General features: G+C 40.4%; 1 protein-coding gene and 1 long non-coding RNA gene across 2 annotated transcripts in view; one reads left to right on the top strand and one right to left on the bottom strand.

Moving 5' to 3' along the window:
• Positions 1 to 4,986: 4,986 nt before the first annotated feature.
• On the bottom strand, positions 4,987 to 26,832 carry LOC105546571 (cytochrome P450 2U1). The gene is made up of 5 exons (XM_011989805.1): positions 26,068 to 26,832; positions 12,831 to 13,466; positions 10,905 to 11,066; positions 8,943 to 9,110; positions 4,987 to 8,209 (listed from the first exon to the last, which is right to left on the bottom strand). Exons 1-5 carry the CDS (start codon positions 26,555 to 26,557, stop codon positions 8,031 to 8,033), a joined length of 1,635 nt encoding a protein of 544 aa, XP_011845195.1. The 5' UTR covers positions 26,558 to 26,832; the 3' UTR covers positions 4,987 to 8,030.
• Positions 26,082 to 26,832, top strand: part of LOC105546573 — a 69,350-nt gene continuing 68,599 nt past the window's right edge. The window contains exon 1 of the long non-coding RNA XR_001007120.1: positions 26,082 to 26,230. This is a non-coding gene — a long non-coding RNA (uncharacterized LOC105546573). The remainder of the gene's footprint in view (positions 26,231 to 26,832) is intronic.

Raw genomic sequence — 26,832 nt, 5'->3', positions numbered from 1 at the left:
TTCCTACCCTCTACCTCACTCAAATAGCTTCCACCTCTTCTTGCATTTGATGTCTCAGTTCATTATGACTCGCCCCCCTCCCCCATCCAAGGGGCCTTGTGATGTGCTGTGTATCAGCAGTTTGTTACTTTTTATTACTGAGTAGTATTCCATTGCATGGCTTTACCAGGTTTTGTCTATACATTTAGCAATTGATAGACATTGAGGTTGGTTCCAGTTTGGAGTTATGAATAATGCTGCTATGAACATTCACAAGCAAGTCAATGGAGTCTTGCTATGTTGGCCAGGCTGGTCTCCAACTCCTCTCAAGCAATCCTCTCACCTCAACTTTCTAAGTAGCTGGAATTACAGACATGCACCACTGCGCCCAGCTTGGACATATATTTTCATTTCTCTTGGGTAGATAGTTTTATCTTTAACTTTTTGAGAAACCACAAAACTGTTTCCAAAATGACTACACAAATTTTATAACCACCAGCAATATATGAGTTCCTTTTTCTCCACATCTTCACCAACACTTGTTATTTTCTATAGCTTACTTTTGATAGCCATCCTAGTGTGTGTGAAAATGTACACTTAATGCTCTTCCCTAATTACTAATAATGTTGAGCATTTTTATGTGCTTATTAGCCATTCGTGTATCTTCTTTATTAAAATATTTCTTCTGGGGCCACCACTGCCCCTCTTGCACTTTTGCCAGAAGTGCAAATCATTTCCCAAATGTGGCCTTGGGCTTTCAGAAGCCCAGTAGTGACTTCTGTGGTCCCTGACTTGCACCCTCACCATATTATTGGAGTCATGCTTCATTTCTCTCTGTTGAAAGAGTGAAGTATTGGGAAGTATGACCCTGGTCAATGAGTCAACTCAGAGACTTATTTTCAGTATGTACTCATGAATTCTTAGTCTTTACAAAGGCGTATAATTAATTACTGTATTTAATTATTTTGATTTTCCAGTTGAACCACATTTGGCCAGTGGGAATCTCTCCAAGATGGTTCCTTGTGACATTTCCCCACTATCTTCTCACTTCCTGATTTTTGGACATAAAAAGGCTCATCTTGTACCTCTTCTGCCCTAGCTCCAGAAACAGCCATTTCATTTAGAAACTCTGGTTCCTCTGAGTGGAAATGGTATTAGAAACCAAGGTCTGGGCACAACTGTACTTTAAAGAGAGTAACCTGACAGCTGAGTGAAGTATGCATTAGTTCTCTATTACCCTGTGTATTAGTCTGTTCTCATGCTGCTGTGAAGAAATACCTGAGACAGGGTAATTTATAAAGAAAAGAGGTTTAATTGATCCACAGTTCTAGATGGCTGGGGAGGCCTCAGGAAACTTACAATCATGGCAGAAGGTGAAGGGGAAGCAAGGCACTTTCCTCACAAGGCAGCAGGAAAGAGAAGTGCCAAGAAAAAGGGGAAAAGCCGCTTATAAAACCGTCAGATCTTGTGAGAACTCACTATCATGAAACAGCATAGAGTAACTGCCCCCATGATTCAGTTACCTCCCACTGGGTCCCTCCCATGACATGTGGGGATTATGGGAACTACAATTCAAGATGAGATTTGGGTGGGGACACAGCCAAACCATATCACTATGTGACAAATTACCACAGCTTTGTGGTCAAAAAAAGAAAAAAAAAGTCTCACACTTTGTTTCGATCAAAGAATCAGGGGTAACTTAGCTGGGTGGCTGTAGCTAATGGTTCTTCATGAAACTGTAGTCAAAATGTTGTCTAAGTCTGCAGTCATCTAAAGGCTCAACAGGAACAGAAATGTCTGTTTTTGAGATAACTTACTCGCATATAGTACATGACTGTTGACAGGATGTACCATATTCTTACTGGCTGTTAGCAGGAGGCCTTGGTGCCTTGCCACATGAGCATCTCCACAGGGCTGCTGTGTGTCCTCACATGATAGCAGCTGGCTTCCCCTGGAGCAAGTGACCCAAAAGAAAGCAAGGCAGAAACCACAATGTTTTTTTATGACCTAGCTTCGAAAGCTGCACATCTTTTGCACAATAGCCTAGTGATTACACAAGTCGGTGTTATTCAATGTGGGAGGGAACCATATAAAGAATCATCAGGGGCCATCTTGGACTCTGGCTACCACACAAGCCCAAGATGGTAAAGAGACTTTTCTATGTAATTTTTATGTTATTTTCTAAGCTGTGTTTTACTTTTCACATGTAGGTGTATCACCCATCAGGAATTGTTTTTAAGATATGGTGTGAGATAGGGAGTCAGGGTTCATTTATTCCTTTACTGATAGGCAGTTGATATGGCACCATTTATTGAAATTTCCACTCTTTCCCCCACCATACCGCAGGGGCATCTTTGTCACAAATCACAAATTGCTCTTATATGTATAGGTTTATTGGTCTATTTGTCTTTGTGCCAGTGCTATGCTGCCTTGCTTATTGTAGCTTTATAAGGAGTCTTGACATCTGCTACCGTGATTGTTTTGGCTATTCTTGGCCCTTTGCTTTTATAAATAAATTTTATTTAGCGTTGGCCACTTTTTGCAATTATTTCTGCTCAGGCCTAACACTGGTAAGACTCTGATTTAATTGGCCTGGGGTGAAACCTAGGCATCAGGATTTTTATCAAACACTCCAAGTGATTCTAAAATACTGCCAGAGTTGAGAACCATGGATCTAGATGAACTCTAGTCTGTGGCAGCAGGGAAAATTAAGGCCCAAGAAGGTGGAGTGCTTGCCAAAGGTTACACAGAGAGGCAGTTGCAGAACCAGGGCTCCAGTTCAGGTGCCTTGTTTTCCAGTGCAGTCTTCTTTCCAACATCTATATATACTCCTGGACATGCCACTGTAGATAAGTAGCAGAAAGGCAGAGAGGAGAGAGGTACCCAGAGACTTTTTAACTCCTTGCATCTGGGAGCTTCAGAGGAAATGGCAATTGAGGGACAAGGGGGATATTAGATGGTTAGTTTACAGACACATCCAAGATGCTCAGCAGGGAGGGCATAACAATGGAATAGTAAAGCTACACAGAGACCTGAGAAATCATCTTTCTAAATATTTGATAGATGAAGAAACAGGCCAAAGAGATCACATAACTAGTTACAAGCAGGGGCAGGACTTGGGTCTGAAGTATGCCACACTCCTGGTTCAGTCCTCATTGTCCCATCATTGTCACAGACTTGCTCCATCACCAGACTGCAGTGCAGTGGCACGATCTCGGCTCACTGCAACCTCCGACTCCCTTGGTTCAAGCGATTCTCCTGCCTCAGCCTCCTGAGTAGCTGGGATTACGGTGGCACAGCTAATTTTTGTATTTTTAGTAGAGATAGGGTTTCACCATGTTAGCCAGGATGATCTTTATTTCCTGACATCATGATCTGCCTACCTTAGCCTCCCAAAGTGCTGGGATTACAGGCATGAGCCACCGGGCCCAGCCGTCTTTTAGCTTTTATATTAGGGTGAAAAGTAATTTATGTACTATTATAGTGTTACATTATTCTATATTTGCCTGTATATTTACTTTTACCAGTGAGAGTTATGCTTTCATGTTGCTATTTAACATGTTTTCATTTTAATTTGAAGAATTTCCTTAAGCATTTCTTATAAGGCGGGTCTAGTGGTAACAGATTCCCTCAGTTTCATTTGTCTGGGAATGACTTTCTCTATCCTTTATTTTTAAAGGATATTTTTGCCAAATGCAATATTCTTATTTGGCATTTTTTTTTTTTTTTTTTTTTTTTAGAATTTTGAATACATCATCCTACTCTATCCTTGGCTGCAGGGATTTTGCTGAGCAATCCACTGAGAGTCTTATGGATAATTAGCTTTATCCCTTAATGAAAACTGATTTGACCCTCATACAAAGGGAAGAACTGATAAGAATATGAAATATCTTAGCCAGGCATAGTGGCATGCGCCTGTAGTCCTAGGTACTTAGGAGGCTGAGGTGGGAGGATCACTGGAGCCTGCAGTGAGGCGTGATCATGCCACCCTAGCCTGGGCAACAGAGTGAGACCCTGTCTCAAAAAAATAAATAAAAGAATATAAAAGTATTATCATTTCAATCATGATAATACCAAATTTACTAATGAACAAATACCCTACTTAAATGAATTTGGTTTCTAAAAACAATGCAGCAAAACTGAAGATTTGAGGGTGCCACATTATTCAGTGTTCCTCTTGTTTCACTACTGTTATTTCACTAAAACTCATACTCTGGTGGCACAGCCACAGTCACTAAGGAAGCAGACAGAAAACAATGACAGGTTTGCTTGTGTCATCTCCTCTCTAGCCTAAAGGGTCAAATAATCACCTTCCATCAAACTCACTTAATTCTTCATTTGCCCAACATATTTACTGATGCCTGCTCTGCATAAGGCATCCACTCTTGGTAAGGTATCAGATACAGTCAGTCCCTGACATCCTCATGGAGTGGAGATGAGAGAGATGATAGAAACAGAAGGTTTAAGTAAACAAGGTAGTTGCAGTTAGTGATGACAGCTCTGGAGGAAATAAACTGGGTGATGAGATTAGGGAGTTCTCAGGAAAGACCACTTTGGATGTCACGGTGGGTGACCTCTCTGAGGAGATGCTGTCTGAGCTATGACTTCAGGAAGAAGAGTAGGCTGTGGAAAAAACTGGCAGGGGGTCCCTCCACAGGCAAAATAGGGTTCAAGTATGAAAAAGCTCTTTTTCCTGAGCTGGGAAATGTGAGACCAGCACTCAATACCTGGCCACAGCAGGCTCATGTGGGCCCATCTCCTCTCAACTCATGCTGGGCTTCCACAGGGAATATAAGACACCTGGGCGGTGATGCAGTCTTCTAAGAACTTCACTCCGCAGGGAAATTTTAAAAGAATTACCCTTGTTTCTAAGGACCATGCTTACATTCTATTGTGAACATCTGTCTTTGGAGGCCTATTTTCTTTTTTCATTAACTTGACATCTGGAAAACAAAATTTTGTATAGCAATTAAAACAAAACAAATAAAACCCAGACATGACACTTTCTCAGTTAAAATAGTTTAATAAAAGCATCAAAACTGTGCTAAAGATGAGAACCAAAAATGAGATATTAGGTAGACTTATAAAACAAAGTACAGTTTTTCATTTCAAATAAACCATGATGTACAAAATTGTAAAATGTCAACATGTCTGAGAAAAGCATTAACAGTCCTTTTAGCAATTTATATGTAAAGATGTTTTTAAAGTGCTATAGCTTAAGGCATTATATTTTAAAGTTTAATAAACATCTAATTTCAACATCTCTCCAAGAACAGACTTCTTCTCAAGTAAGCTATAAACTCTTTGGTTAGGAATATTGAAAATGTCTGTAGAATTTAAGGAGTAATACACTTGCTAATGCTGAGTTATTAGTACAATTCAAAAGCATATGAATTCCACATCAAGAACAAACTGTCCTGCCCAAGGTGCATTGTAATCCACACTGTATCATCTCATCTAAAAATCTATACAGCAGCCGCCCCATCCACTCAGTTCCTCTGCAGTTAGGCTATTAGCTTTTCTTTTTCAAAAAGCAAAAGTTCTTAAGACACCTAAAGATTAGCCTGTATTTCATTTATCTATATTGAAAGTGCTTAATAATATTTTTAAAAAGGAAAAGAGCAGTATGGTAGATAAAGAATGTAGAGTCAAAAATCAGTCAATTATTTTAAAATATCTTTTCTTCTTCCTCTGATTGTTTTGATTAAGCAGATATTATTTTCATTTTTTGAGCTTGCAAAAGTTTGCCTAGGCATGTGCTAAATCAAAGGAAAATCTAGCCTCATGTTCACAATTGCCCTGGAATGCCATTCCCAGACTGAGATCTAACTACACAGAGTATGGCTAACGGCAGATGAAGTCAGAGGCTGGGGAGATCTGGTGTCTCCATTTATCTGGAAAACAGAGCAAAGAAGGATGATCAGTCACAGGAGGCCAGTCAGACAGAAGTGTTTAAGTTCAGGGTTTCATCTTTCGTTTAATTCCCGAAGTAACAACCACTCTGGATCTTTTCTCACCCTCTTCTCTATCAGTAGGAACAGCAGTAGCTGCTTCTCTCCTTTAGGAAAGTGAATGAGAGGTCCCTGGATATGGCCCAGTCTTCAGGTGGTGGTAGCTTACATTCTGTTAGATATAAACAGCTAAGGCATCGTTCTAAGTTTGTTTAAAATGGTTGTTTTAAATGATAAACACAAAAGTCCGGTGATTTTTTAAAAACTGGCTTTAATGGACATTAACAAATAACATACACTGATTTGTCACCTTTAAACAACAAAAATATGACTTGTAATTATACAAATAAGGTAGGATTTTTCTCTTAAGTACACTTCTTAAAAGTCCTTCACAAGATGACTGGGCATCCACTAAGACCAAGGCACTGTGAGGGAGGCAAACAGCATGACATCCTGACCTCAAGGAGCTCAGCCTGGGATGGAGACGGACACACACAACTCCAGCATGAGGCCAAGGGGTAGCCTGTTATGGGATCAAGTGGTGGCAGAATCAAGAAGTGATTCTGAAAGTGTTCTTTAGTCACAGAGACCAGTAGGTTTGAAACCCAGTGATGTTACTTTTTAACTTTGTGCCTTACCTTCTCTAAGCCTCAGCGTCATCCACTACAGTATGCCACCCTCTTAATAAAATTTCTGTAAGAATTACAGAAATATACAAGTAAAGGATTAAGTGTAGAGCCAGCATGAGGAAAGGTTCAGGAATATGGTTGCTCATATTACTACTATGCTTGCTTCTGTACATGGAGCACTGTGGGAGAATAAAAGAAAGGGGTGGTCATTCTTTGGAGCATGTTCTCACTGGGGGAAATCCTGGCATCTTGAGCAGGACAATTCTTCACTGTATAGGACTACCTTGACATTTAGCTTCCTGGTCCCATGGCAGCAGAAGGCCAGTAGCACCCCCATCATTATGATAACCAAGAAACAAACCCACACATTTCCAAACTCCTGCTGAAGGGGTTACCACCCCTGCTGAAAACTGCTCTTCCAGAGGAACCTTCTACATTTAGAAACAATTTAGTTCTCTTAATAAAAAGAGAGTGAATTCTTTGAGAGTGTATTCAAGGATCAGATACATTGGCCTGGTGGCAGGGAGGCTAGGACAGGAATGTTCAGTATAGTTTGAAAGCAGAATCCTTTCCTGATGAGTCCCAGCATCAAAATCCCCAAGCTCACCATTCAGGCCTTAAGTAAAAAGGCCGAGCTGCATCTTTGCAAATAACTCAGTAGAAAGGAATTCTGCCATGAAGCTACTTCTTTAGCAAGGCTCACTGCTCCTGTAGTTGAAATAGAAGGTAGACATATAAATTTATACAATAATCCTACAAGGGATTTTTTAAAATTATAATTTCTTTTTTCCTCAATATACATGACAGAGCCCACTTCATCCCACATCTACAAAAAGTAAAAACTAAAATCATAAACAAAATAACAGATAATAACAGAACAAGCCCAAAGAAGCTGGCATAGAATCTGTGCTGAGAAAAGTTCTCCCCCATTATAACCTAAATCCACACCCATCTCTGACAAAGCATTACAGGCTGAACACCACTTTCATGTTGTCACAGGTCTTTAAAAGCCAGCTGATAGATCTTCTTCTCCTGAATTTCTTCTCCAGAGCTTAACAGCATTTTAGAGATACCAGAAAAGATGTAAGGCATTTGACCATCATTAGTGCTGAGAGGTAGAGAGAAGCCAAGTTTTATTACTCTCATTTTACATATGGGATGTCTGAGGCACTGAGAAATGAGAAGATCAGCCCATTGGTGGAAGCCACTGCAAGTAAAATCCAGATCTCCTGTTTCCTAGGTACTTTGGTTTCTATGCCCCAAATCACAGACCTGCATTACTAAAATGGCTGAAGCATCCTGCTGAGGAATCCTCCAAGATGAAAGCTCCCAGTATGCTTTACCCTCCTTCTGATCTTTCTGAGCCCAACCTGGATCCACTGAGTTGCTGGATTCACTGTCCCTTGCAGTAGAAAGAATCTGCTTAGAAAGATTTATATATCTTTTTACCATCTCTTCTTGGAGATGCTCTTCATCTCCTTGAAATAGTTATATTAAATGGATGTGGGGCTAAAGTTAGACCAAATCTTCCAGTCAGGAGGGGCTTCTTAGAATCCTTAGGTAAAGCAAATGCGAAACTCTGCATTAGGCTCACAAACATTAGGAATAATTCCATCTTTGCCAGTTGTTCTCCCATACACACCCGCTTCCCTAAAAATGAGATCAGAAAAAAATGAAGGATTATAACACCATCCCTTCTCCTGTTTCAAAAAGTACAAATTTATAGGAAATATCTAAATTGAGTATTCTAAATGCAGATGGAGTTTTTAAATCAAATTGCCATTTATACTACATAGCCTCCCACAGCATATGCTGATCAGAATTTTTACATATCAAATACACATTTTAACTCCTACTCATAAAGACCTATCCTCATTCTAGACAGGAACTAGAGACGGATCCAATGTGGCAGCTACCCTGTCTCTTCTCTGCCTACTTGCCTCTTTCCTTCACTTTTACCTGGAAGATTAAGGCAAAAAAATTCAGATTAAGCATCCCTAGAGCCTCCCTTTTTCCATAGAAAGAATCCTATGTTCCTAATCTAGGAACCTAAAAGAGGAACTGTTGAGATTAGAGAACCCATCCTCTCACCCACCAGACCAGATCAGAAATTGCTCTTAACTTCAGTAGCTCCCTGGGACCCCCCAAAATTTCCTGATCAGCCCTGAAAGTAAAATTTCTAATCAAATTTAGAGATTTAAAACCAACTGCTTTATTAAAATCTGAAGTGAACATAGAGGAGATGCCTTATGTAAATTATTGATCCCTTCTCTTACATTAACTTGCCAAGAAATAAACATTTTTAAAACAACATGAAATAATAAAATATTATTTTAGTTCTACTTCTTTTAAAAATTACGCAGTTTAAAAAAGTGTAACTGACCTATCCCAAAAGGAATAAAGGTTTCTTTTTTAATTAGTTGTCCTTGGTCATCCAGAAATCGATTAGGGTAGAAATCCTCCGGTTTCTCCCAAATGGCTGGGTCTCTATGTACTGACCACAGGTTGGGTAAGATCAATGTGCCTTTAGGAATGGTATACCCTTGGAGCACTAAAACAAAAGACAACATATGGGTGTTATTCAGTATGCTTTTACTAGTAGTTCTCCCTAAACATCATTATCTGGAAAAAAAAATGTAGTTATATACCTAGTACTTTAATTGGCTGAGACCAAACTGTGAGGTACTTGAGGGCAGGGATATGATCTTGTCAACTGGCATCCCTCTCCCTGCACCATCCCAGGACCCACCTGAGACAGGGAGCAGGCAATGTTGCAATGAATGCTGAATTAATACATAAAACCATAAAAACATTACAATGAAGATAAAACACTAAAACAAAAACAATAGGGCATTTCAAGTAAACTTTCCCTAAAAATTAAAATTCCCAATATGTATAAAACTTAGTTTACAGGGTCATTTATGTACAACAATATAGTGAGGAGGTAAACTAAGATAAAGAGATACACAGGGAAGCCAACCCTGGCTTTTACTAGCTGACAAGTCAATATGCACTTTAAACAGTGCCCAAAAGATACTATAAACACGGTCTATCTAACTTGTACCAAAAAAAAAAAACCTGTTAAGTGATCCAATGTCATTTATAAGCAATGGCATGCTATAACTGTCTTAAAACTAGATCAAGCCCATTACACTATGGGCTGACTCCAGAGGTAAATTCCTTGTTAATAGGGATGTTTAAAGAGTCTGGACATGACCAAATAGACATATTTCGCTGTAGGTGAGAGGCTGAAACAGGTGACTTTAGAATAAGATGGGCTTTTCTATTCTTTTTTTTTTTTTTGAGACAGGCTGTCTCACTCTGTCGCCCAGGCTGAAGTGCAGAAGTGCAGTGGCATGACCTTGGCTCACCGCAACCTCTGCCTCCTGGGTTCAAGTGATTCTTCTCCTGCCTCAGCTCCTGAGTAGCTGGGACTACAGGAGTGTGCCACCACGCCCCGTTAATTTTTGTATTTTTAGTAGAAATGGGTTTTTGCCATGTTGGCTAGGCTTGTTTTCAACTCCTGGCCTCAAGTGATCCACCCTCGTGGGCCTCCCAAAGTGCTGGAATTACAGGTGTGAGCCACTGCACCTGACCTTTTTTTTTTTTTTTTTTTTTTTTGAGACAGAGTCTTGCTCTGTCACCCAGGCTAGAGTGTAATGGCACAATCTCAGCTCACTGCAACCTCCCAGGTCCAAGCGATTCTCCTGCCTCAGCCTCCTGAGTAGCTGGGACTACAGTTGTGCACCACCATGCCTGGCTAATTTCTGTATTTTTGGTAGGGATGGGGTTTCATCATCTTGTCCAGGCTGGTCTCGAACTCATGACCTCAAGTGATCCGCCTGCCTCGGCCTCCCAAAATTCTGGGATTACAGGTGTTGGCCACCATGCCCAGCCTTCTAATTATTTAATATTTATGCTTCAGCTGCAGAATTTTAAAAGTTGAAGTAAGATAATTTTCAGGCAAAATCCTTAATCCACATTTAGATTAGCTCTTCTGACCTCCATGAAAAGGAGGGAGAGTTGCCTTTGTCAATTCTGGAGCTTTTTCTGCCAACATAGCCAATTTAAATTTCGACATCATTTGTTTTGCCAGTATAAGTGTGCATGTTCTGAAGGCTATAGAGCTACTAGTAAAACTAAGCAGTGGTAGAATTCTAGTACAACCAGTGATGCACAGCAGAGGGCTGAACATTCCCTAGACATTTTATTATCTAGGACACAATACTAAATCTTTAGAAGGATCAAGCTAGGCAACAGTCACCACACCCCTCACCTCAACTACCCTGGATTAGAGGGCCCTGCTTCCCTCACGGGCATTCAAAGAGGAAGACCCTGGACTTGCCTGTGTTCCCTGAGGTCATATGAGGAATGGCAAGTGGAACCACCACAGTTAGCCTCTGCACTTCCATGATGGTGGCTTCTGTGTAGGGCATCTGGGCCTTGTCCGTGAGGGAAGGAGCTCGGTTGGCACCAATGACCCTTTCAATTTCTTCATGAACCTTCTCTATGTAAAAAGGGAAGAATAAACCAGAAGATAAGTGTGGGAGAGAGTTGAACCTGCCCTCCTCTGCATACTTTCCATCACCGCTAATACCTAACTGGTCAGTTGGCAGTTCAGGCCTGACTCTGCCTCAGTAAAGGTGAAGCATTGGTCGTACATTTCAAGTAGAGACAGCTAGCCCCAGGGTGCCTGTGCTACCCTGTGACTTAGAAGTAGGATAGTAACATACAGAGGGGCCAAAGAGAAAGCACTCTGGATTCAGGAGCATCCTAAGTCATACTCTCATATGAACATGGGATTGACTCTCTAAGTAGACTGAGACAACATGTGATAGCCTAAGGTGGCCCCCAATATTCCCTGTTCTTGTGGTTTATATCCTTGTGCAGTCCCCTCCTACTCTGTACCAAGTTGGTCTATGTGACCAAGAGAATAAGGGTGAAGTGAGGACATGTCACTTCTGAGATCAGATTATAAAAGACACTGTGGCTCCTCATCTTTGCCACTCTCTCTCTCTCTCAGGTTGCTCACTTTTGGGGAAGTGAAGCAGCTTTATGGAAGGGTCAGAGTGGTAAGGAACTTGGCTAACAGTCATATGGATAGCCACCCTGGACCTGGATTCTTTAGTCTCAGTCAAGTCTGCAGACCCAGCCAACATCTTAACTCTAACTTCATGAGAAACCCTAAACTGGAAGTCATTCCTGGATTCTTGACCCTCAGAAACTGGGAGATAATACATGGTGGTGGTTTTTGTAAAGCTAGCAAATTTTGGGGTAGTTTGCTACCCAGCAATAATTAACTAATACAGGTAGGTATAATCACATCTACAGTAGGCAGAATAAGGGCCCATACATGTACACACCCCAATGCCCTGGAGTCTGTAAACATGATACCTTACATGGCAAAAGGGACTAAACTGATGTAATTAAAGACATAGAGATGGGAAGATTATCCTGGGTCACTTGGGTGTGCCCAATCTAAGAACATGGGTTTTTAAGTCAGATAACCTTTCCCAGTTGAGTTCAGAGTCAGAGAAAGATGTGACTATGAACGAATGGTCAGAGAGATGCAACACTGCTGCCTTCAATGACAGAAGGAGGAAGCCATGAGCTGTGGAAGCCAAAAACAGCAAGGAAATTGATTCTTCTTTAGACCCTCCAGAAAGGAATGCAGCCCTGTCAACGTCCTGATTTTCAGCCCAATGAGACATATATCAGACTTACAATGTATAGATCTCTTAAGAAACTTGTGTTGTTTTAAGCCACTCAGTTTGTGGTAATTTGTTATAACAGCAACAGAAACTAATAATACACCATCCTCCCTGTATTCTTCTACTCTGAACTGCCATGGACTTTCAGTATCTATTGGGACTGAGGTGGTAGAACTAGCTGTGTGACCTTGTGAAAGTCACACAACTTCTCTGAGCCTTTGTTCTCCAATTTCAAAAAAACAAGATATGTTCAGATCAGCACTATGATTCCCTTCAGCTCTAGAATGTTCTTCTCTAAAGGTCTTTCACGATCATAGATTTCACACAGAATCAAACCCATAGAGATTTAAGCAGGGGTAAGCAAGTTATGACCTCAGTCCTACTATCTAGAAACTCGGGTTTCACTGTTAACATCTTACCAACTCCCTGTGAGTTGCAAGTATTTGTTTGCCAGCCTGAAGACACTGCTCAGTGTTAGGAGCCACCAGATCACTGAGGTTGCTAATCCTGATTTAAATTACCTGGTTTTGCCATGAACAAAGGAAACACCTATTAATTACCTTGTACATCGGGGTTCAGTGACATATACAGCAGGCACCAAAGCAAAGAGTTAGTTGTGGTATCAGTCCCAGCAATGAACAGATCCCCAATGATATAAAATAAGTATTCTTCATCAAAACTGCTATTACTATTATTTTTCCTCTCCTCTTCCATGTGGAGAAGGTACATGTCTATGAAGTCCTGAGGGTTCTCTCTATCCAGAGACTCCTGATGGTCTTTGATGATTTTTTTAAGGAAACTGGTTATATCCTTTTCAATTTGTCTTAATTCCTTAAATGGTCCAAAGGGAAGGTAATAAAGCCAAGGGCATATGTTGACCATGAGTACTTGACTGTTCAGACAGATTTCTAGCCCTCGTGACATAAAACCAAGCATTTTCTTGAACTCACTATTGGTGTAATCAAAGCGCTGGCCAAAGCACAAGGAGCAAATGATGTTAGAGACGGCATTGCTGATGATGGAGAAAGGGCAGAAGGGGTCTTCTCCATGCTTTTGCATTTCTGCTTTCACATATTTGAACTCCTCAATAATCTTGGGCTCCAAGCTAAGTTTTCCCAACCCAAAATGACGAAGAGTTGAATGAGAGAACTTCCTTTGTTGTCTCCAGATGGGACCATAATGTGCAAACACAACCCCTGCAAAGGGACACCAAGAAAGGAAGATGAGAAACAGCATTCCTGATAACACTGAACAGACCTACCATGGAGTGCATTCTGTATTTTTCAAGTCACTTATGGAAAACTCCTCATATATAGATAAAGACCACTAGTCAAGAAAAATGATTGGCAAAATTTAGTTATCAAGATAGTATGTGTTTCTAATAACAAAAATCATATCTAATTAAATTAGGAGAATTTGCTCTAAAGCTTATTATTATAGATAGTAACTCCTGGTGAAATGAAAAGCAATGAGTTTCATTTTCCAAAGTTAGTGTGCATTTCAAAGTATTACATTTCATAAGAGTGAATCCAGGCTTAGAAAATTTCTCAGGTGGCCAGGTACAGTGGCTCTTGCCTATAATCCCAGAGATTTGGGAAGCTGAGGTGGGAGGACTGCTTGAATCCAGGAGTTCAAGACCAGCTTGGGCAACAGAACAAGACCCCATCTCTAAAAAAAAAAAATTCGCCAGGTATGGTGGCATGCATCTGTAAGCCCCAGGTACTGAAGAGGCTAAGGTCAGAGAATCACATGAGCCTAGGGGTTGGAGGCTGCAGTCCACTATGATCATGCCACTGCACTCCAGCCTGGGTGACAGAGAAAGACCCTGCCTCTAAACAAAGAAAAAAAGACAATAAATATTTCAAGCTATATATCCCCATATTCTAAACATTCTGAACTGAAGGATAACTATAGCAACAGATTAAAATGAGGGCAGAGACCATATCTCATAGTGCTCACCATTAAAATCCAGCTTCTGGCATAGTGCTTGGTACATAGGAGAGGTTGTTAAGTATTAGCTGACTAAATGAACAGCCCAACTAGATTAGAACTATTGGACATCAAAATTTGGAATCTGATAACTGGCAGGTAATCTAAAATATGTTATTGGCAGCAGCCCTGATTTTAAAACATATGAACATGTTAAGGTCATCCACAACTACATCCTATTTGATTTTCACTTATACATCCCACCATCAAACCCCACAAAATTGCTCCCAGGTATATCAGATTGTTCTCAAATATTCCTTGTTTTCTGTCACCTATTTCATCCTATTTTCCATGGCATACTCTATCATTTTGGCTAGCTCTTCTTCCTTCCCACATTACTTCTGAATTCTTACTATGTGCCAGGCATGGGGGTGCAGTAGATACAGCTGCAAATGAAATAAAGACCCTGCTCTGTGGTTAAATTTTCTCATATCCCTACAAAATGTCTTTCAATGTAAACATCCATGCAGTCAAACGTATCAGACAATTTATCAGTTCCACTTTCCTTGTTGGAATCTTCCAAATGTCTGCTCAAATCTGCAGTGGTTGCTCTGTAGGCCTTTGGTTCAGGTGCTATGACTTCTATTAGTCATTATTTGGGAATTTTCTTAGACTCTTTTGTATCAGAACCCATTTCCTGAATTATATTTCTTCCTCTTTGTTTTACTCCCTCATTTTGCTGAAGCACATCCTCTAGTAGCTTCTGAGAAAGGATGCATGGGAGGCGAATTTCTAAAGATTATGCGTCATTATTTATTCTACCATTGGACTTCCTCAGAATTTTAAAGACATTGCTAAGACTGGACTGACTGATGAGTCATAAGATATGTACATATTCAGTATGACTAGATATTGCGGATTACTCTCTGAAGTGGAGAGTACTCTGAAAGTGTATTCATAGAAGTGTTTAGATGTTCTCATTTGTTCAGAATAGTTGCCCTCACTTGATACTTGTCAATGTTTTTAGTTTTGTCAACAGAAGCCTGGAATGTATCTCATGTGATTTTTATTTGCATTTCTCTGATTGTTACCAGTGGGTCAGAGCAGCTTTTTATATAGTTATTGGCCAGATTTCCTATTCTGTAATTTGCATTTATCTACTGTGCAATTTTCTTTTTCTTATATATTTGAAATGCATAGCAGATCTTTTATCATGTGATTTTTTTACTTTCTAAGTGGTATTTGTTAAGCAGAAGTTTTAAATATAGTTGTATTTATCAATCCTTTGATTTGTGCTGCATATCTTATTTTAGAAATCTCCTACCATGGGTTCATAAACACATTCTCTATTTTCTTGTAAAAATTTTAAATTTTCACATTTAAGTTTCTATAATCTACCTGGAATTGATATTTGTGTTAGGTATTCCTACCTGTTGTGAGGTAGGAATCCAAACATTTTTTCCATATGTAGACAACCTATTGTTCAAGTATGATTTGTCAAAGGGTCCTCACTCCACCTCACCAAACCACCAATCTGTAATGCTGTCCCTGACAAACATTTCCTTTATAGGGGTGGGCCAGTTGACAGGCTTTCTAGTTGGTTATATTGGTCTATGTATTTATTACTGTGCTCAAAGCACATTGTCTTAACTACTGTTACCTTATAATAAGATATAAATAGACTTTAATTTTTATATCGAATAGGGAAGTCCCCTCTTCCCTACAAAACCTCGTTCTTTTTAAAAACTGTTTCAAAAACTTCAAAATCAATTTCTCAAACTTATTTAGGGATTTGGTTGGAACTGCAATTAATTTCTTTTTTCTTTTTCTTTCTTTCTTTTTTTTTTTTTTTAAAGACAGGTCTGGGGGATCCACGGAGCATAGGAGGTGTTTGCTGAGGTGCAGGCAGTGGGTGGAGGAGCCTAATAGGTGGTGACTGGCAGCTAAGTTGTCTCCTGGGAGGGCTTGGGTTCACCCTCGGACCCCATCCCCACCCTGAGCCTGTTTGTCTCTGGATGTGGCCACCAAGACCCCAGGAGAGGCAGACTTTCTGCTGGCAGAACCTGGCTTGGACGCCCACTTTGTAGCTTCTACGTCTCCATTCTCATGCAGATACACTTAATTTCTACATTAATTTGAAAACTGCCTTCTTTATGATGATTGAACTTGTAATCTAAGAATGAATCTAAACTTGCTTGTTTTTAAGTTTCTTTAAAAAATTGCTGGACTTTGTTTCCTAATGTAAGTTTTTTAAAAATAGTATATTCACGAATGACAATGGCTTATAAGTTTCCTTTCTCATGCTGTATGTGTCTTGAATATACTGGCCTCCTAAAGCAAGCCAGGGTGTAGTCTTTGTCTCTGAAAGAATTTGTCTAAAATTGGAACATGTTTCTCTTTTCCTTTAGGTTTATTTATAACGTTGGCAATCTGACTCATTAATCGTCAGACCTCTATCTTAATAAATAATTTAAAGCTCTACATTTGCCTCTGTCTGGGTACTACTCTAGCTGCAGTCCCCCAGTCTTGTTTCCATGTATTTTCATTATTTGGTTTTAAGTAAAAACAAACAAACAAACAAACAAAAAATTTCTATTTTAAGTGTTCTTTGCTACCTTACCTGGTTTATCTTATGCTGATATTTGACATTTGCTTGCTTTTTTACCCTAGTATGTGGCCAATGAAATTTCTAAATAAAGTTGAGAAGAATGTTTGTCCAAGTAATTTTGAGGAATATGTCCTCTCTCTATGTCCAATACAGAAAGCTTGATAACGGTCAAAGCCAAATTTTCTGTATCCTTAACAAATTTTTAACTATTTGATCTCTCAACCAAATACTTATATTAAGCTATTTTGCTATAATGGTGGATTTATCAGTTTCTCTTTACAGTTCTGTAAGTTTTTGCTAAAGGTAGATAAATATCAATGTAGCTATACAGATTTATATTTATATATATGCTGTTAAATATAGATATATATTAGATGACATTGTTAGGTACATTCAAGCTTAGAATTCTATCTTCCTGTTTTTAAAATTTTTTAAAAATGGATCCGTTTATCATGAATGCCCTCTTTTTCTTAACAATAAAGTATCATTTAGAGTACCTTTTGTCAAAAAAGAACCGGCTTTTCTTTTTAAAGTATTTTCTTAGTATTGTAACACCTTTTCATTTTGAACTTTTCTGTACCCTTATGTTGGGGGAATGTCTCTTTCTTGGGGAAGACAGATTATGTCTCTTAAAACAACATATAATTGGATATAAAAAATATCCATTCTGGCAAGCTGTCCTTTAGCCAGTAAGTTTAGTCCTCTTACATTTATTCTAATTTCTAACATACTATTTTGAGATTTGTTTATCTGCTTTGCTCATTCTTTTCCCCCTTCCTTCTCATCTTCCTGTTGAGACAAACAGGGTGAATGTTCACTCTTACATTTTTAACATGCTTACTTAAAGTCTAGTTGAGCGGTTGGCAAACTACAGCCCAAAGGCCAAATCCAGCCTGCCGCCCTTGTACAGCCAGAGAGCCAAGACTAGTTTTTACATTAATAAATGGTTGAAATAATCAAAAGATTATTTTGTGACATGTGAGAATCATACGAAATTTAAATCTTTCCTTTAGTGTAAAATCAAGGGGCAAAAAAGAAATTCAAATTTCATGATCTATAAATAAAGTTTAACTGGAACACAGCCAGTTCATGAGTGACATGAATTTGTTTACATATGTTCTATGGCTGTTTTTGCATTAAAACAGCAAAATCTGCCAGGCATGGTGCCTCATGCCTGTAATCCTAGCAGGTTGGGAGGCCAAGGTAGGAGGATCGCTTGAACCTAGGAGTTCCAGACCACCTTGGTAACACAGTGAGACCCTGTCTTTACAAAATAAAAACAAATTTAACTAGCTGGGTGTGGTGGCTCAAGCCTGTAGTTCCAGCTACTCGGGAGGCTGAGGTGAGAGGATCACTTGAGCCTGGGAGGTCAAGGCTGCAGTAAGCCGGTATCATGCCAATGAACTCCAGCCTGGGTGACACAGTGAGACTCTGTCAAAAAAAAAAAAAAAAAAAAAAAGAAAAAGAAAGAAAAGAGAAGAAAGAAAAGAGAAGAAAAGTAAAGGAAAGGAAAGGCAGCGTCAAGCATATAGTTGCTGGTTAGACTGGGGGTGGGAAAACATTTTCTATGCCAAGGTCCAGGCCAAGACAGACAAACGTCCTTGTTTTCTTTTGTTGGTGGCTAGGGTTGTTGAGTGTTCTTTGTCAAACTTTCACCCAGTTGAAGCATTTCAAGAGTTCTGTCTTTGTCTAGAAACAACTTTTCATTTTGCCAGGCTGTATCTCTTCCCCACCCCCATTCTCCAGCCAAGGCCCTCCAGAGCATCTACTTACTATTTTCTGCAGGGGTGGGGTCAGTGATAAGGACCTGATCTTATTTTATGTGCATTTCACACTATCCTTCTTCTCAGTCTACTGGCTCATTTCTGTCTCCTATGATCACTGGTACCTCCAATTTCTAACCCTTTTTGAGATTCTGCATGGTAAACTAGGGGAGTAGTTCTCATTCTATCCTCTCATACTCCACTGGCATTCCCCTCTGTAGATGCTTAGGTGTAGTCATCCTCCACTCTATTAAGTCATTTGCCAATCCTATAGCCACTTTGTCTTCAGGTGTTACGGTGCAGAAATGTAGATGTGTCATTTCATTTCAATGTAGATAGAGTATGTGCTTCTGTTGAGCATCCCTTTGGTATGGTATGTGATTGTTGCGACAAAGAAGGAGTGGAAATGTCTTAACCACTCCTGAAACCAGAACTCTCCTTTTGTGTAATAAAGGCCCATAAACTATTTCCTAGGCTACCAAAGTTTAATCATTCCTCCTGTCTTTAACCATGAGCAAGTCTTCTGCTGCAGAGTATTCAGCGGCCATGTGTTGGTGGGCCTCCTCTTTTCTTGGATAGATATGGTCTTCCACACCAGCTTTAGGATTTGATACCAATCCCACCTACCCTCTCTCTTTATTTTTATTTATTTATTTTTTCGAGATGGAGCTGCACTCTGTCACCCAGGTTGGAGTGCAGTGGCGCGATCTCAGCTAACTGCAACCTCCGCCTTCTGGGTTCAAGTGATTCTCCTGCCTCAGCCTCCTGAGTAGCTGGGACTACAGGCGCATGCCACCAAGCCCGGCTAATTTTTGTATTTTTAGTAGAGATGGGGCTTCACCATGTTGGCCAGGCTGGTCTTGAACTCCCGACCTCAGGTGATCCACCCGCCTTGGCCTCCCAAAGTGCTGGGATAACAGGCATGAGCCACCGCGCCTGGCCCTCTCCTTATTTAATATATCACATATAACATCTCTGCTTTGTCCTCTTTATCAAAAAACATTACTTTTCCTTTGTTAGGTCCTTGATCTTACCGTCTATTAACGATTTTTAAACTCCAAATTTGTATTTTAGAAACATTTTGTCTACCGAAATGGCTCGGAAGCAAAAATCAGGACTCTTGCTTCAGAATAACAAAAATATACCCTCAAGCTAGTTCATCGAACAGGCCAGTTAGGCTATGGAATGAAACAACAGGAAGGAAAGGGTATTGCCACCTCAGGGAGTACTAAATGTCACAGAACTCTTTCTCCCTGTATCTATTTTTCCCTCCTCTCTGTCTGACTTCATTCTTTCCAACTGCAAACCAGCTTTTCAATGAAACATGAACTATCCTGAGATGCCTATTTTCCCAGTTTCACCACCAAAAGAAAAAGCCCTCTATTTTCTAGATTCAACCTGAGAAATTCTGGGGAAGGATTCAAATGCTTCAGTAGGGTGTCCTGCGGTGATACCAACTTGAGATACCTTAAATTTATTTTGTGGCTTGAGGTTTCTAACTATGTCATGCTATTCTTATCCCAAAATTATGTAGGGCTTGATGTGTAGTTGTGAATTATTGAGTTCTGTGCCTGGCCTACAGATTAACCAGTTACAAAAAGGTTAGAAATTCTGATCAGTCCACTTTTGGTCAGTGTGTCCCTCAACTTATCACTGTGGCCAAGAAGGTAAGTTCATGTAAAGATATGGCATCTCCTGTTCAATCAACAAAAGGGATTGAGGTCAGAAATAAAGAATTCCTCAGAAGAAGCGGGTATTCTTGTCCAAGGAACAGGTGCTAGGCAGTGGAAACATAAAAATCCACTCAAACCAAATAAAGGATAGACTAAATTGACATTGATACATTCTCACAAATGGATATTATACAGCTCCTAAGAACTTTAAAGGAGGATATTTAATAATATGAAAATACGTTCATAATACTTTAAGTGATAAAAAGCAATTTTTAAAATTATGAAAATTATTCCATTTTAAGGAGGCAAATATATTTCTAAAAATACATGTACATGTAGAAAAAAGACTGGAAGGTGATACATGAAAATGTCAATACTATCTCAAAATAATGCTGATCACAGATGATTTTCAGTCCATTTTTTCATTTTCCTTGTTTTGTTTTCCAGTAACATATACTACTATAATAAAAATACTCAAAATACATTAAACATGAAGCAATTCTACATTGACCACATATACGTCTTTACCTACTGAACAGAGAGGGTGTCATACACTGATTACACTTACCCTTTTCTTCCATGGGATCATAGAAGTATTCCTATTAGTGGGAGAATTCAGGCCATCTCAATGTGAGTGCATAACTATTTCAAAATCAGTTCAAATACCTATTTTATTGCATTTTCATTCATTTTCAAATTCCCCAGATGAACTTTCATTTTCTATTTATCTTCATTTCCTAATTTCATTTTGCATCTTGTTCTCCTTTGAGGTATGTATCAGACTGATCTATCCCATACTTTTAAAATTCTTCAAAATTTCGTTTTACCTTCTATTTTTATGGCTTTGCAACTTGCTTTGACTCTTGCTCCAAGTCTCCAGTGATACTATCTGAGCCATATCAGGTTTTACAAGTCAAATCAGTGTTTCTTTTTCTACTTTCATGACTAGTGTCCTACAAACATTTGTGGTAGCATAGTTGGTAAGAGCAAAAAAATGTAAAATTTACCTAATTTTTATCAACAGTGAAATAGAGAATTTGATGCCATTTTATTCATTCTATTTAGTGGAATACTGCATAATATGGTTAAAACATAACACTTTTAAATAACAAAAGCTAGTTAGAGAAAGATACTTTAAGTATCCAACATATGCAAGTTTTAGAAGAACATACCAAATAAAGCTATGTGTTATTTATGAATCTGAAGCAGATCTGAGCTGCAGATAATCAAGTTTATACTGTTCTTTGAGCTTTACTTTGAATATTTTAAAATAAAAATGTGATGTATACAAACCTTTTAGAAGAAACAGATCACATGTCTTACCCTGTTTTCTGTTCCTATAACAATACCACAGGCTGGGTAATTTATAAAGAACAGAGATTTATTTCTTACAGTTCTGAAGGCTGGGAAGTCCAAGAGGATAGCACTGGCATCTGGCAAGCGCCTTCATGCTGCATCATCCCATGGCAGAAGGCAGAAGTGTAAGAGAGGATGAAAGAGAGAGAGAGAAAGGGGGCCAAACTCATCCTTCTTATCAGAAACCCACTCCCACAATAACTAACCCACTCTGGTGATAACAGCACTAATCCATTGATGAGGGCAGAGCTCTCATAACCTAATCATCTTTTAAGTTCCTATCTCTCCACACTGTTGCATTAGGGATTAAGTTTCTAATACATAAACTTTTGGGGACACCTTAGCAGCACACTTAAGAGTGAAACACTCCTCTGGTAGACTTAGCTCTGATTTTGTAGTTTTCTTTTCTTTTTGTGCTTAAGAATCAATCAGAATGATGGACACAGCATCTTTATGGCCTACCTAGTTTACTGTAGTTTTTATGGGCTTAAGAAGATGACCAACTTGTCTAATCATGAAATTTTGAAAAATTTAAACATAACAAATAAACTTCCTACATCTGGAACTTTCAGCAAATGTATTAAGTCAACTATATCTAGCCTCTCTTCGCACATCACTGTTTATGAAACATACTCTTCTCTGCTATTCTCATCAACTTCAGCAGCAAAGTTCTTTCAAAAAATAATAAATATTGAATAATGTTATCAGCCTCTAATTCCTAACATAATTTCTTTTCTCTTATGGCCTACACATCTTGTTTCTGGATAATATCACATTTACTTCTTTGCTACTGGGTACAGTAGCCAAAGATGGTTTGAGCTATCCTCAAGTCTTGCTGAGCTGAGCATCTTGACTGTAGTCACACTGACCTTTCTTCTTCAGGCTGATAATGCTGTCCCTTTCTTGATCTGGGAAGTCCACTCACAACTCATCTGCTCCTTCATCCTCTGATGATCATCTTGAAATAAATTCACACCCTCCCTTTTTATTCTTCACTCTTGAAAAAGTTCTATTTAAAAAATCCTCTGCTAGCTACATTTTCTTATTCAGATGATCTGTTCTTTATTCCAAGTTAAGTCCACAAGCATTTTCTTTATGCCACATGGTTCTTGCCTTGTATTATCTTGTCAACACCTTCTCCAGCCACTGAAATTTCTCTCATTAATTCTTTGACAGCACATTCACCCAACACATACCAGAGCAGCATTGCCTAAGAAAACCCTGTCTCTTGGGGGAATACTTGAGTTGAGATACTACTGAAGCACCAAATTGCCCCCAGGCTCCCCACTCTTTTCTAAATAGAGATTTAATAGTAAGCAGTGTCCAACTAATGCTTAGAAATGACCTTATTATAGATTCTCAACCAAACAGCCACCAAGAAGCACTCTGATAAACTGTTTTTTTAAGAATTGGAAACTATACTGTTAATATCTCAAAGAAGAAAATCTAATTCCTACCTTAAGAAATCCAGAGGAAGAGACAGACACACAAAACAAATTATAATAAAATGTGATACGTACATCAATAGATGCTTGTATGCACAAATTCATTCATCTTTTGGTTCTCTATTCTGTGCCAAGAAGTAGGGATACAGTGGTTAACAAAAGGAACAAAATCTCTGCCCTAAAGAAACTCACATTCCATTGAGAGGTGGGGGTGGTAATAGGCTAAATACTATACTTCCCAGTGTTTAATGAGAAAAATATGAATGAGATAAAATAAGAGGTGGTACTGGGCATTGACCAATATAGCACTGAAAGGTAACAATTGGCCTGAGGGATGACAAGCAATCAGTCAAGCAAGAAGTTATTCCAGGCCCAAAGAAGACAAACATTGTACCTTGAGGCAGGCCCGGGCATGGCAGAAATCAGGTTAGTGTGTCTAGAGTAGGAAGGCCAGGCTGAAATGTACAAATGAAAGGAGAACTGAAAAAGAGAAATGCAGCAGCCAGATCCTTCAGGCCACAGTAGGTCAAGTATGGAGTGGGGAGGCAGTTGGTTTCAGCCAGAGAGCTACAGGGTTTGATTCATAGTTTATGTAAGAGATCCTTTTGGCTGCTCTGTGGATGCAAATCTGGAGTGGAAGCAAGCAGGTTAGTCAAGAGGCTTCTAAAGTATCAGATTAGAAATGATGGTAGCTTTAGAAAAAAAGAAAAATAAATAAATGATGGTAGCTTGGATGAGGGTGCTGGCAGTAGAGATGGAGAAAAGTAGATGGATGTAGCACATATCTACTGTAGGAGTCAATAAGACTTATGGATTGATTAGAAGAGACTGGGAAGGTCTTAAAATGAAACAATAGTATCATAGAAGTTAATCTCGTTCTGCAGGGTAGGGAAGCATCTCAGGGTACACATTCTCAAAGAGGTAACATTTAAGCCCAATCTTAAAAGCAAGTGTGAAAAAAAAAGAAAAAAGTGTTGGTGAGGACGTGGAGAAATTGGGACCCCTGTGGGAATGTAAACTGGTGCACTCACTGGAAAATGGTATGATGATTCTTCAAAAAATTAAACCTAGAATTACCACATGATCAAGCAACTCCTAGGGACTCAGATATTTGTACCCTTCTATTCATAGCAGCATTATTCACAATAGCCCAAAGGTGGAGGCACAAGTGTCTATCAATGGATGAATGGGTAAACAAAATGTGGTATATACAGTCGACCCTCCACATTCATGGGTTCCACATCTGTGGGTTCCACCAACCGCAGATCAAAAAACCGCATCTGTACTGAATGTGTAGACTTTTTTCCTTGTCATTCCTTATACAATACAGTATAACAACTATCTACAAAGCATTTATATTGTAGTAGGTATTATAAATAATCTAGAGATGATTTAAAGTATCCAAGATCCCTATGCATAGGCTATATGCAAATACTACACCATTTTATATCAGGGACTTGAGCATCCTAGGGTTTTGTTATTCGCAGGAGGTCCTGGAAGGAATCCCCTACAGATAAGGAGGGATGATTGTACATATGATGGAATATTATTCAGTCTTCAAAAGAAAATTTTCACACATGCCACAACATGGATGAACTCTAAGACATTATGCTAAGGATTTTAAATGAGTAGAGATAAAGATCATAATACTTCAAATGCCCCACTGAAAAACAAATGTCATAGTTCACACCTCATCCACTGCATGCTTTCGTAATACTGCTTCTACCTAGAATTCTCTTCTGAGCTCATGGCTGCCTGGAGAAAACCTACCTGCTTTTCTTTTCTTTTTTAAAAATTGTGGTGAAATACATATAAAATTTACCATCTTAACCATTTTTAAGTGCACACCTTAATGGCATAAGGTACTTTCACACTGTTGTGCAACCACTGCTACTGTCCAGCCACAGAACTTTTTCATCTTGCAAAACTGAGACTTTCTGTCTCTATGAATTTCACTATGCTAGGAGGCACCTCATATAAGTGGATCATACAATATTTGTCTTTTTCATTTAAAATCCTGATGCAAAACTCTGGCTTTATCAGATTCTGAAAAGCCTAGATCTCTCTTTGCCATGTCATAAGGACAGGAAATAGCATTCATTTATTTAATAGATACTTGAGCTCCTACTATGTTTCAGGCAGTAATGACTCTGTCCTCCTAAATGTCAGAACAGTGGTGAAGACTGACATCCAGGCCCAAGGTCATAAAGTTATGTAGCTTCAGTTTTGAAAAGTGCAGTGAAGGAAAAGTGCTTGGGTAAGGGACCTAGTTCTAATAAGGGAGCCTACCCTACTTGGAGAGACTGTGAGAAAAGGCTTCCCCGAGGAAAAGGCATTTAACACCTGACTGATGGATAGGAGTGACTTAGAAAAGAAGTCAGAGACCTAAGCCAGCCAATAAGACAAAGGGGGACGGTAGAGACAGGTTAGATTGGACATTTTATTGCAGCAGATAACACGTTTTCCAACCCGCAAAAATGTCCAATTTAGACTCCCATACGCAGGAATCAGAAGCTATGAACCAGCGCCTGAGATTTGGTAATAGGCTTCTACCGTGTTTTCTGGACTTTTTATCTTATTGGAAAATATCTTAAATTCTTGCATTTGAAACTCACAAGGTAAAAAGAACATCCTTCCCTCTTTCTAACATGGGGGCCAAAGTTTGTCTCCGAGGTCACAGCTGGTGGAAGGGAAGACTACTTTTGGAAAGATGGAACCTGGCTTGCCACCTTGTCCTCCCGCTATCCCTATTACTCTCCCTCAACCTCCGGATGACTTTTCTACTTCTGATCTTGGAGTATGAACAAGTCACGCGTCCGTCACTACTTGATGGGATCTTAAAGGCATCAGGAAGGAGAGGCGCCGCAGCCAGCAACACATGTTAGTTCAGGATGCAGGTGTGAGGCAGGCTGGGGGCGCGCGGCGGGAAGGGGCACAGGAACTGCAGACCCGCGCACCTGGAGACTCATCCGCTGCATCCGCGTACCCACAGCCCCCCGACCACGCCCCCCGCCCCCGCTCACCCTTCTCCTTGGTTACAATGGAGATGAGCGGCACCCGCGGGCGGTCGCTGAAGACCTCGGCCTGCTGCACCAGCGCCTCGCGCACGCTGTGGAAGTCGCTGAGGACCACCACCAGGTAGTGGCCGATAAAGAAGCTGAAGATGCTGCCGTACACACGGGCTAGGTGAGCCAGGAGCACCTGCGGGCCGACGACCGAGGGATCAATCCCTGCGGCCCTGGTCCTGCTGCTCAGCCAGCTCCGCCGCCGGAGGAAGGGAGGCAGCAGCACGTGACCGAAGTTGCCCACCAGGGGCCAGGGCGTGGGCCCGGGCGGGATGCCCCGCGCCCGGCGACGCCGCAGCCAGCTCCAGCCCAGCACCGCTACGAGACCGCACAACAGCAGCGCGTCCCCACTCGGGTCCATCCGCAGCAGCCCCAGAGGCGCACGCAGGAGGCGCGCGGGCCAGGGCGGGTCCTCGGCCGGGGGCTGCGGCGGCCCCGGAGAGGACATGGTCGGGGCGCTGGCGGCCTCGCGTTCCCCTTGCTGCCTGGAGGAGACGCGCACGCAGCTGCCTGCCCCGCGGCGTCAGTGTCTTGCTGTGCCCTGGAAGGTCGGGGGCGGGCAGGGGCCGTAGAAGCGCGCCCGGATTGGCTGTGCCGCGCGCATTCTCCCCGCCACCTCCATTCAGCGACGCCCGGGCGGAACCTGGAGACGCGCCGGCTGCCTGGCGGAGGGGGTTGGCGGGCGAGCGGGTACGGAACCTGAGGTTTGCCCCGAAGTCCCGT

This window comes from Mandrillus leucophaeus, unplaced genomic scaffold, assembly GCF_000951045.1.
Source record: "Mandrillus leucophaeus isolate KB7577 unplaced genomic scaffold, Mleu.le_1.0 Scaffold364, whole genome shotgun sequence".
NCBI lineage: Eukaryota > Metazoa > Chordata > Mammalia > Primates > Cercopithecidae > Mandrillus > Mandrillus leucophaeus.
Note: the sequence above shows the minus strand (reverse complement) of the source record. Positions and strands in the feature narration are given on the sequence as shown.

Excerpts from the sequence above, each read along its gene's own strand:
- LOC105546571 (XM_011989805.1), bottom strand. The coding sequence starts at position 26,557 with ATGTCCTCTCCGGGGCCGCCGCAGCCCCCGGCCGAGGACCCGCCCTGG. Across the intron at positions 11,067-12,830 it reads ACTGAACCCCGATGTACAAG|AGAAGGTTCATGAAGAAATT; the intron begins GTAATTAATAGG and ends CTTTTTACATAG. Across the intron at positions 9,111-10,904 it reads TATGACCTCAGGGAACACAG|TGCTCCAAGGGTATACCATT; the intron begins GCAAGTCCAGGG and ends CTTTTGTTTTAG.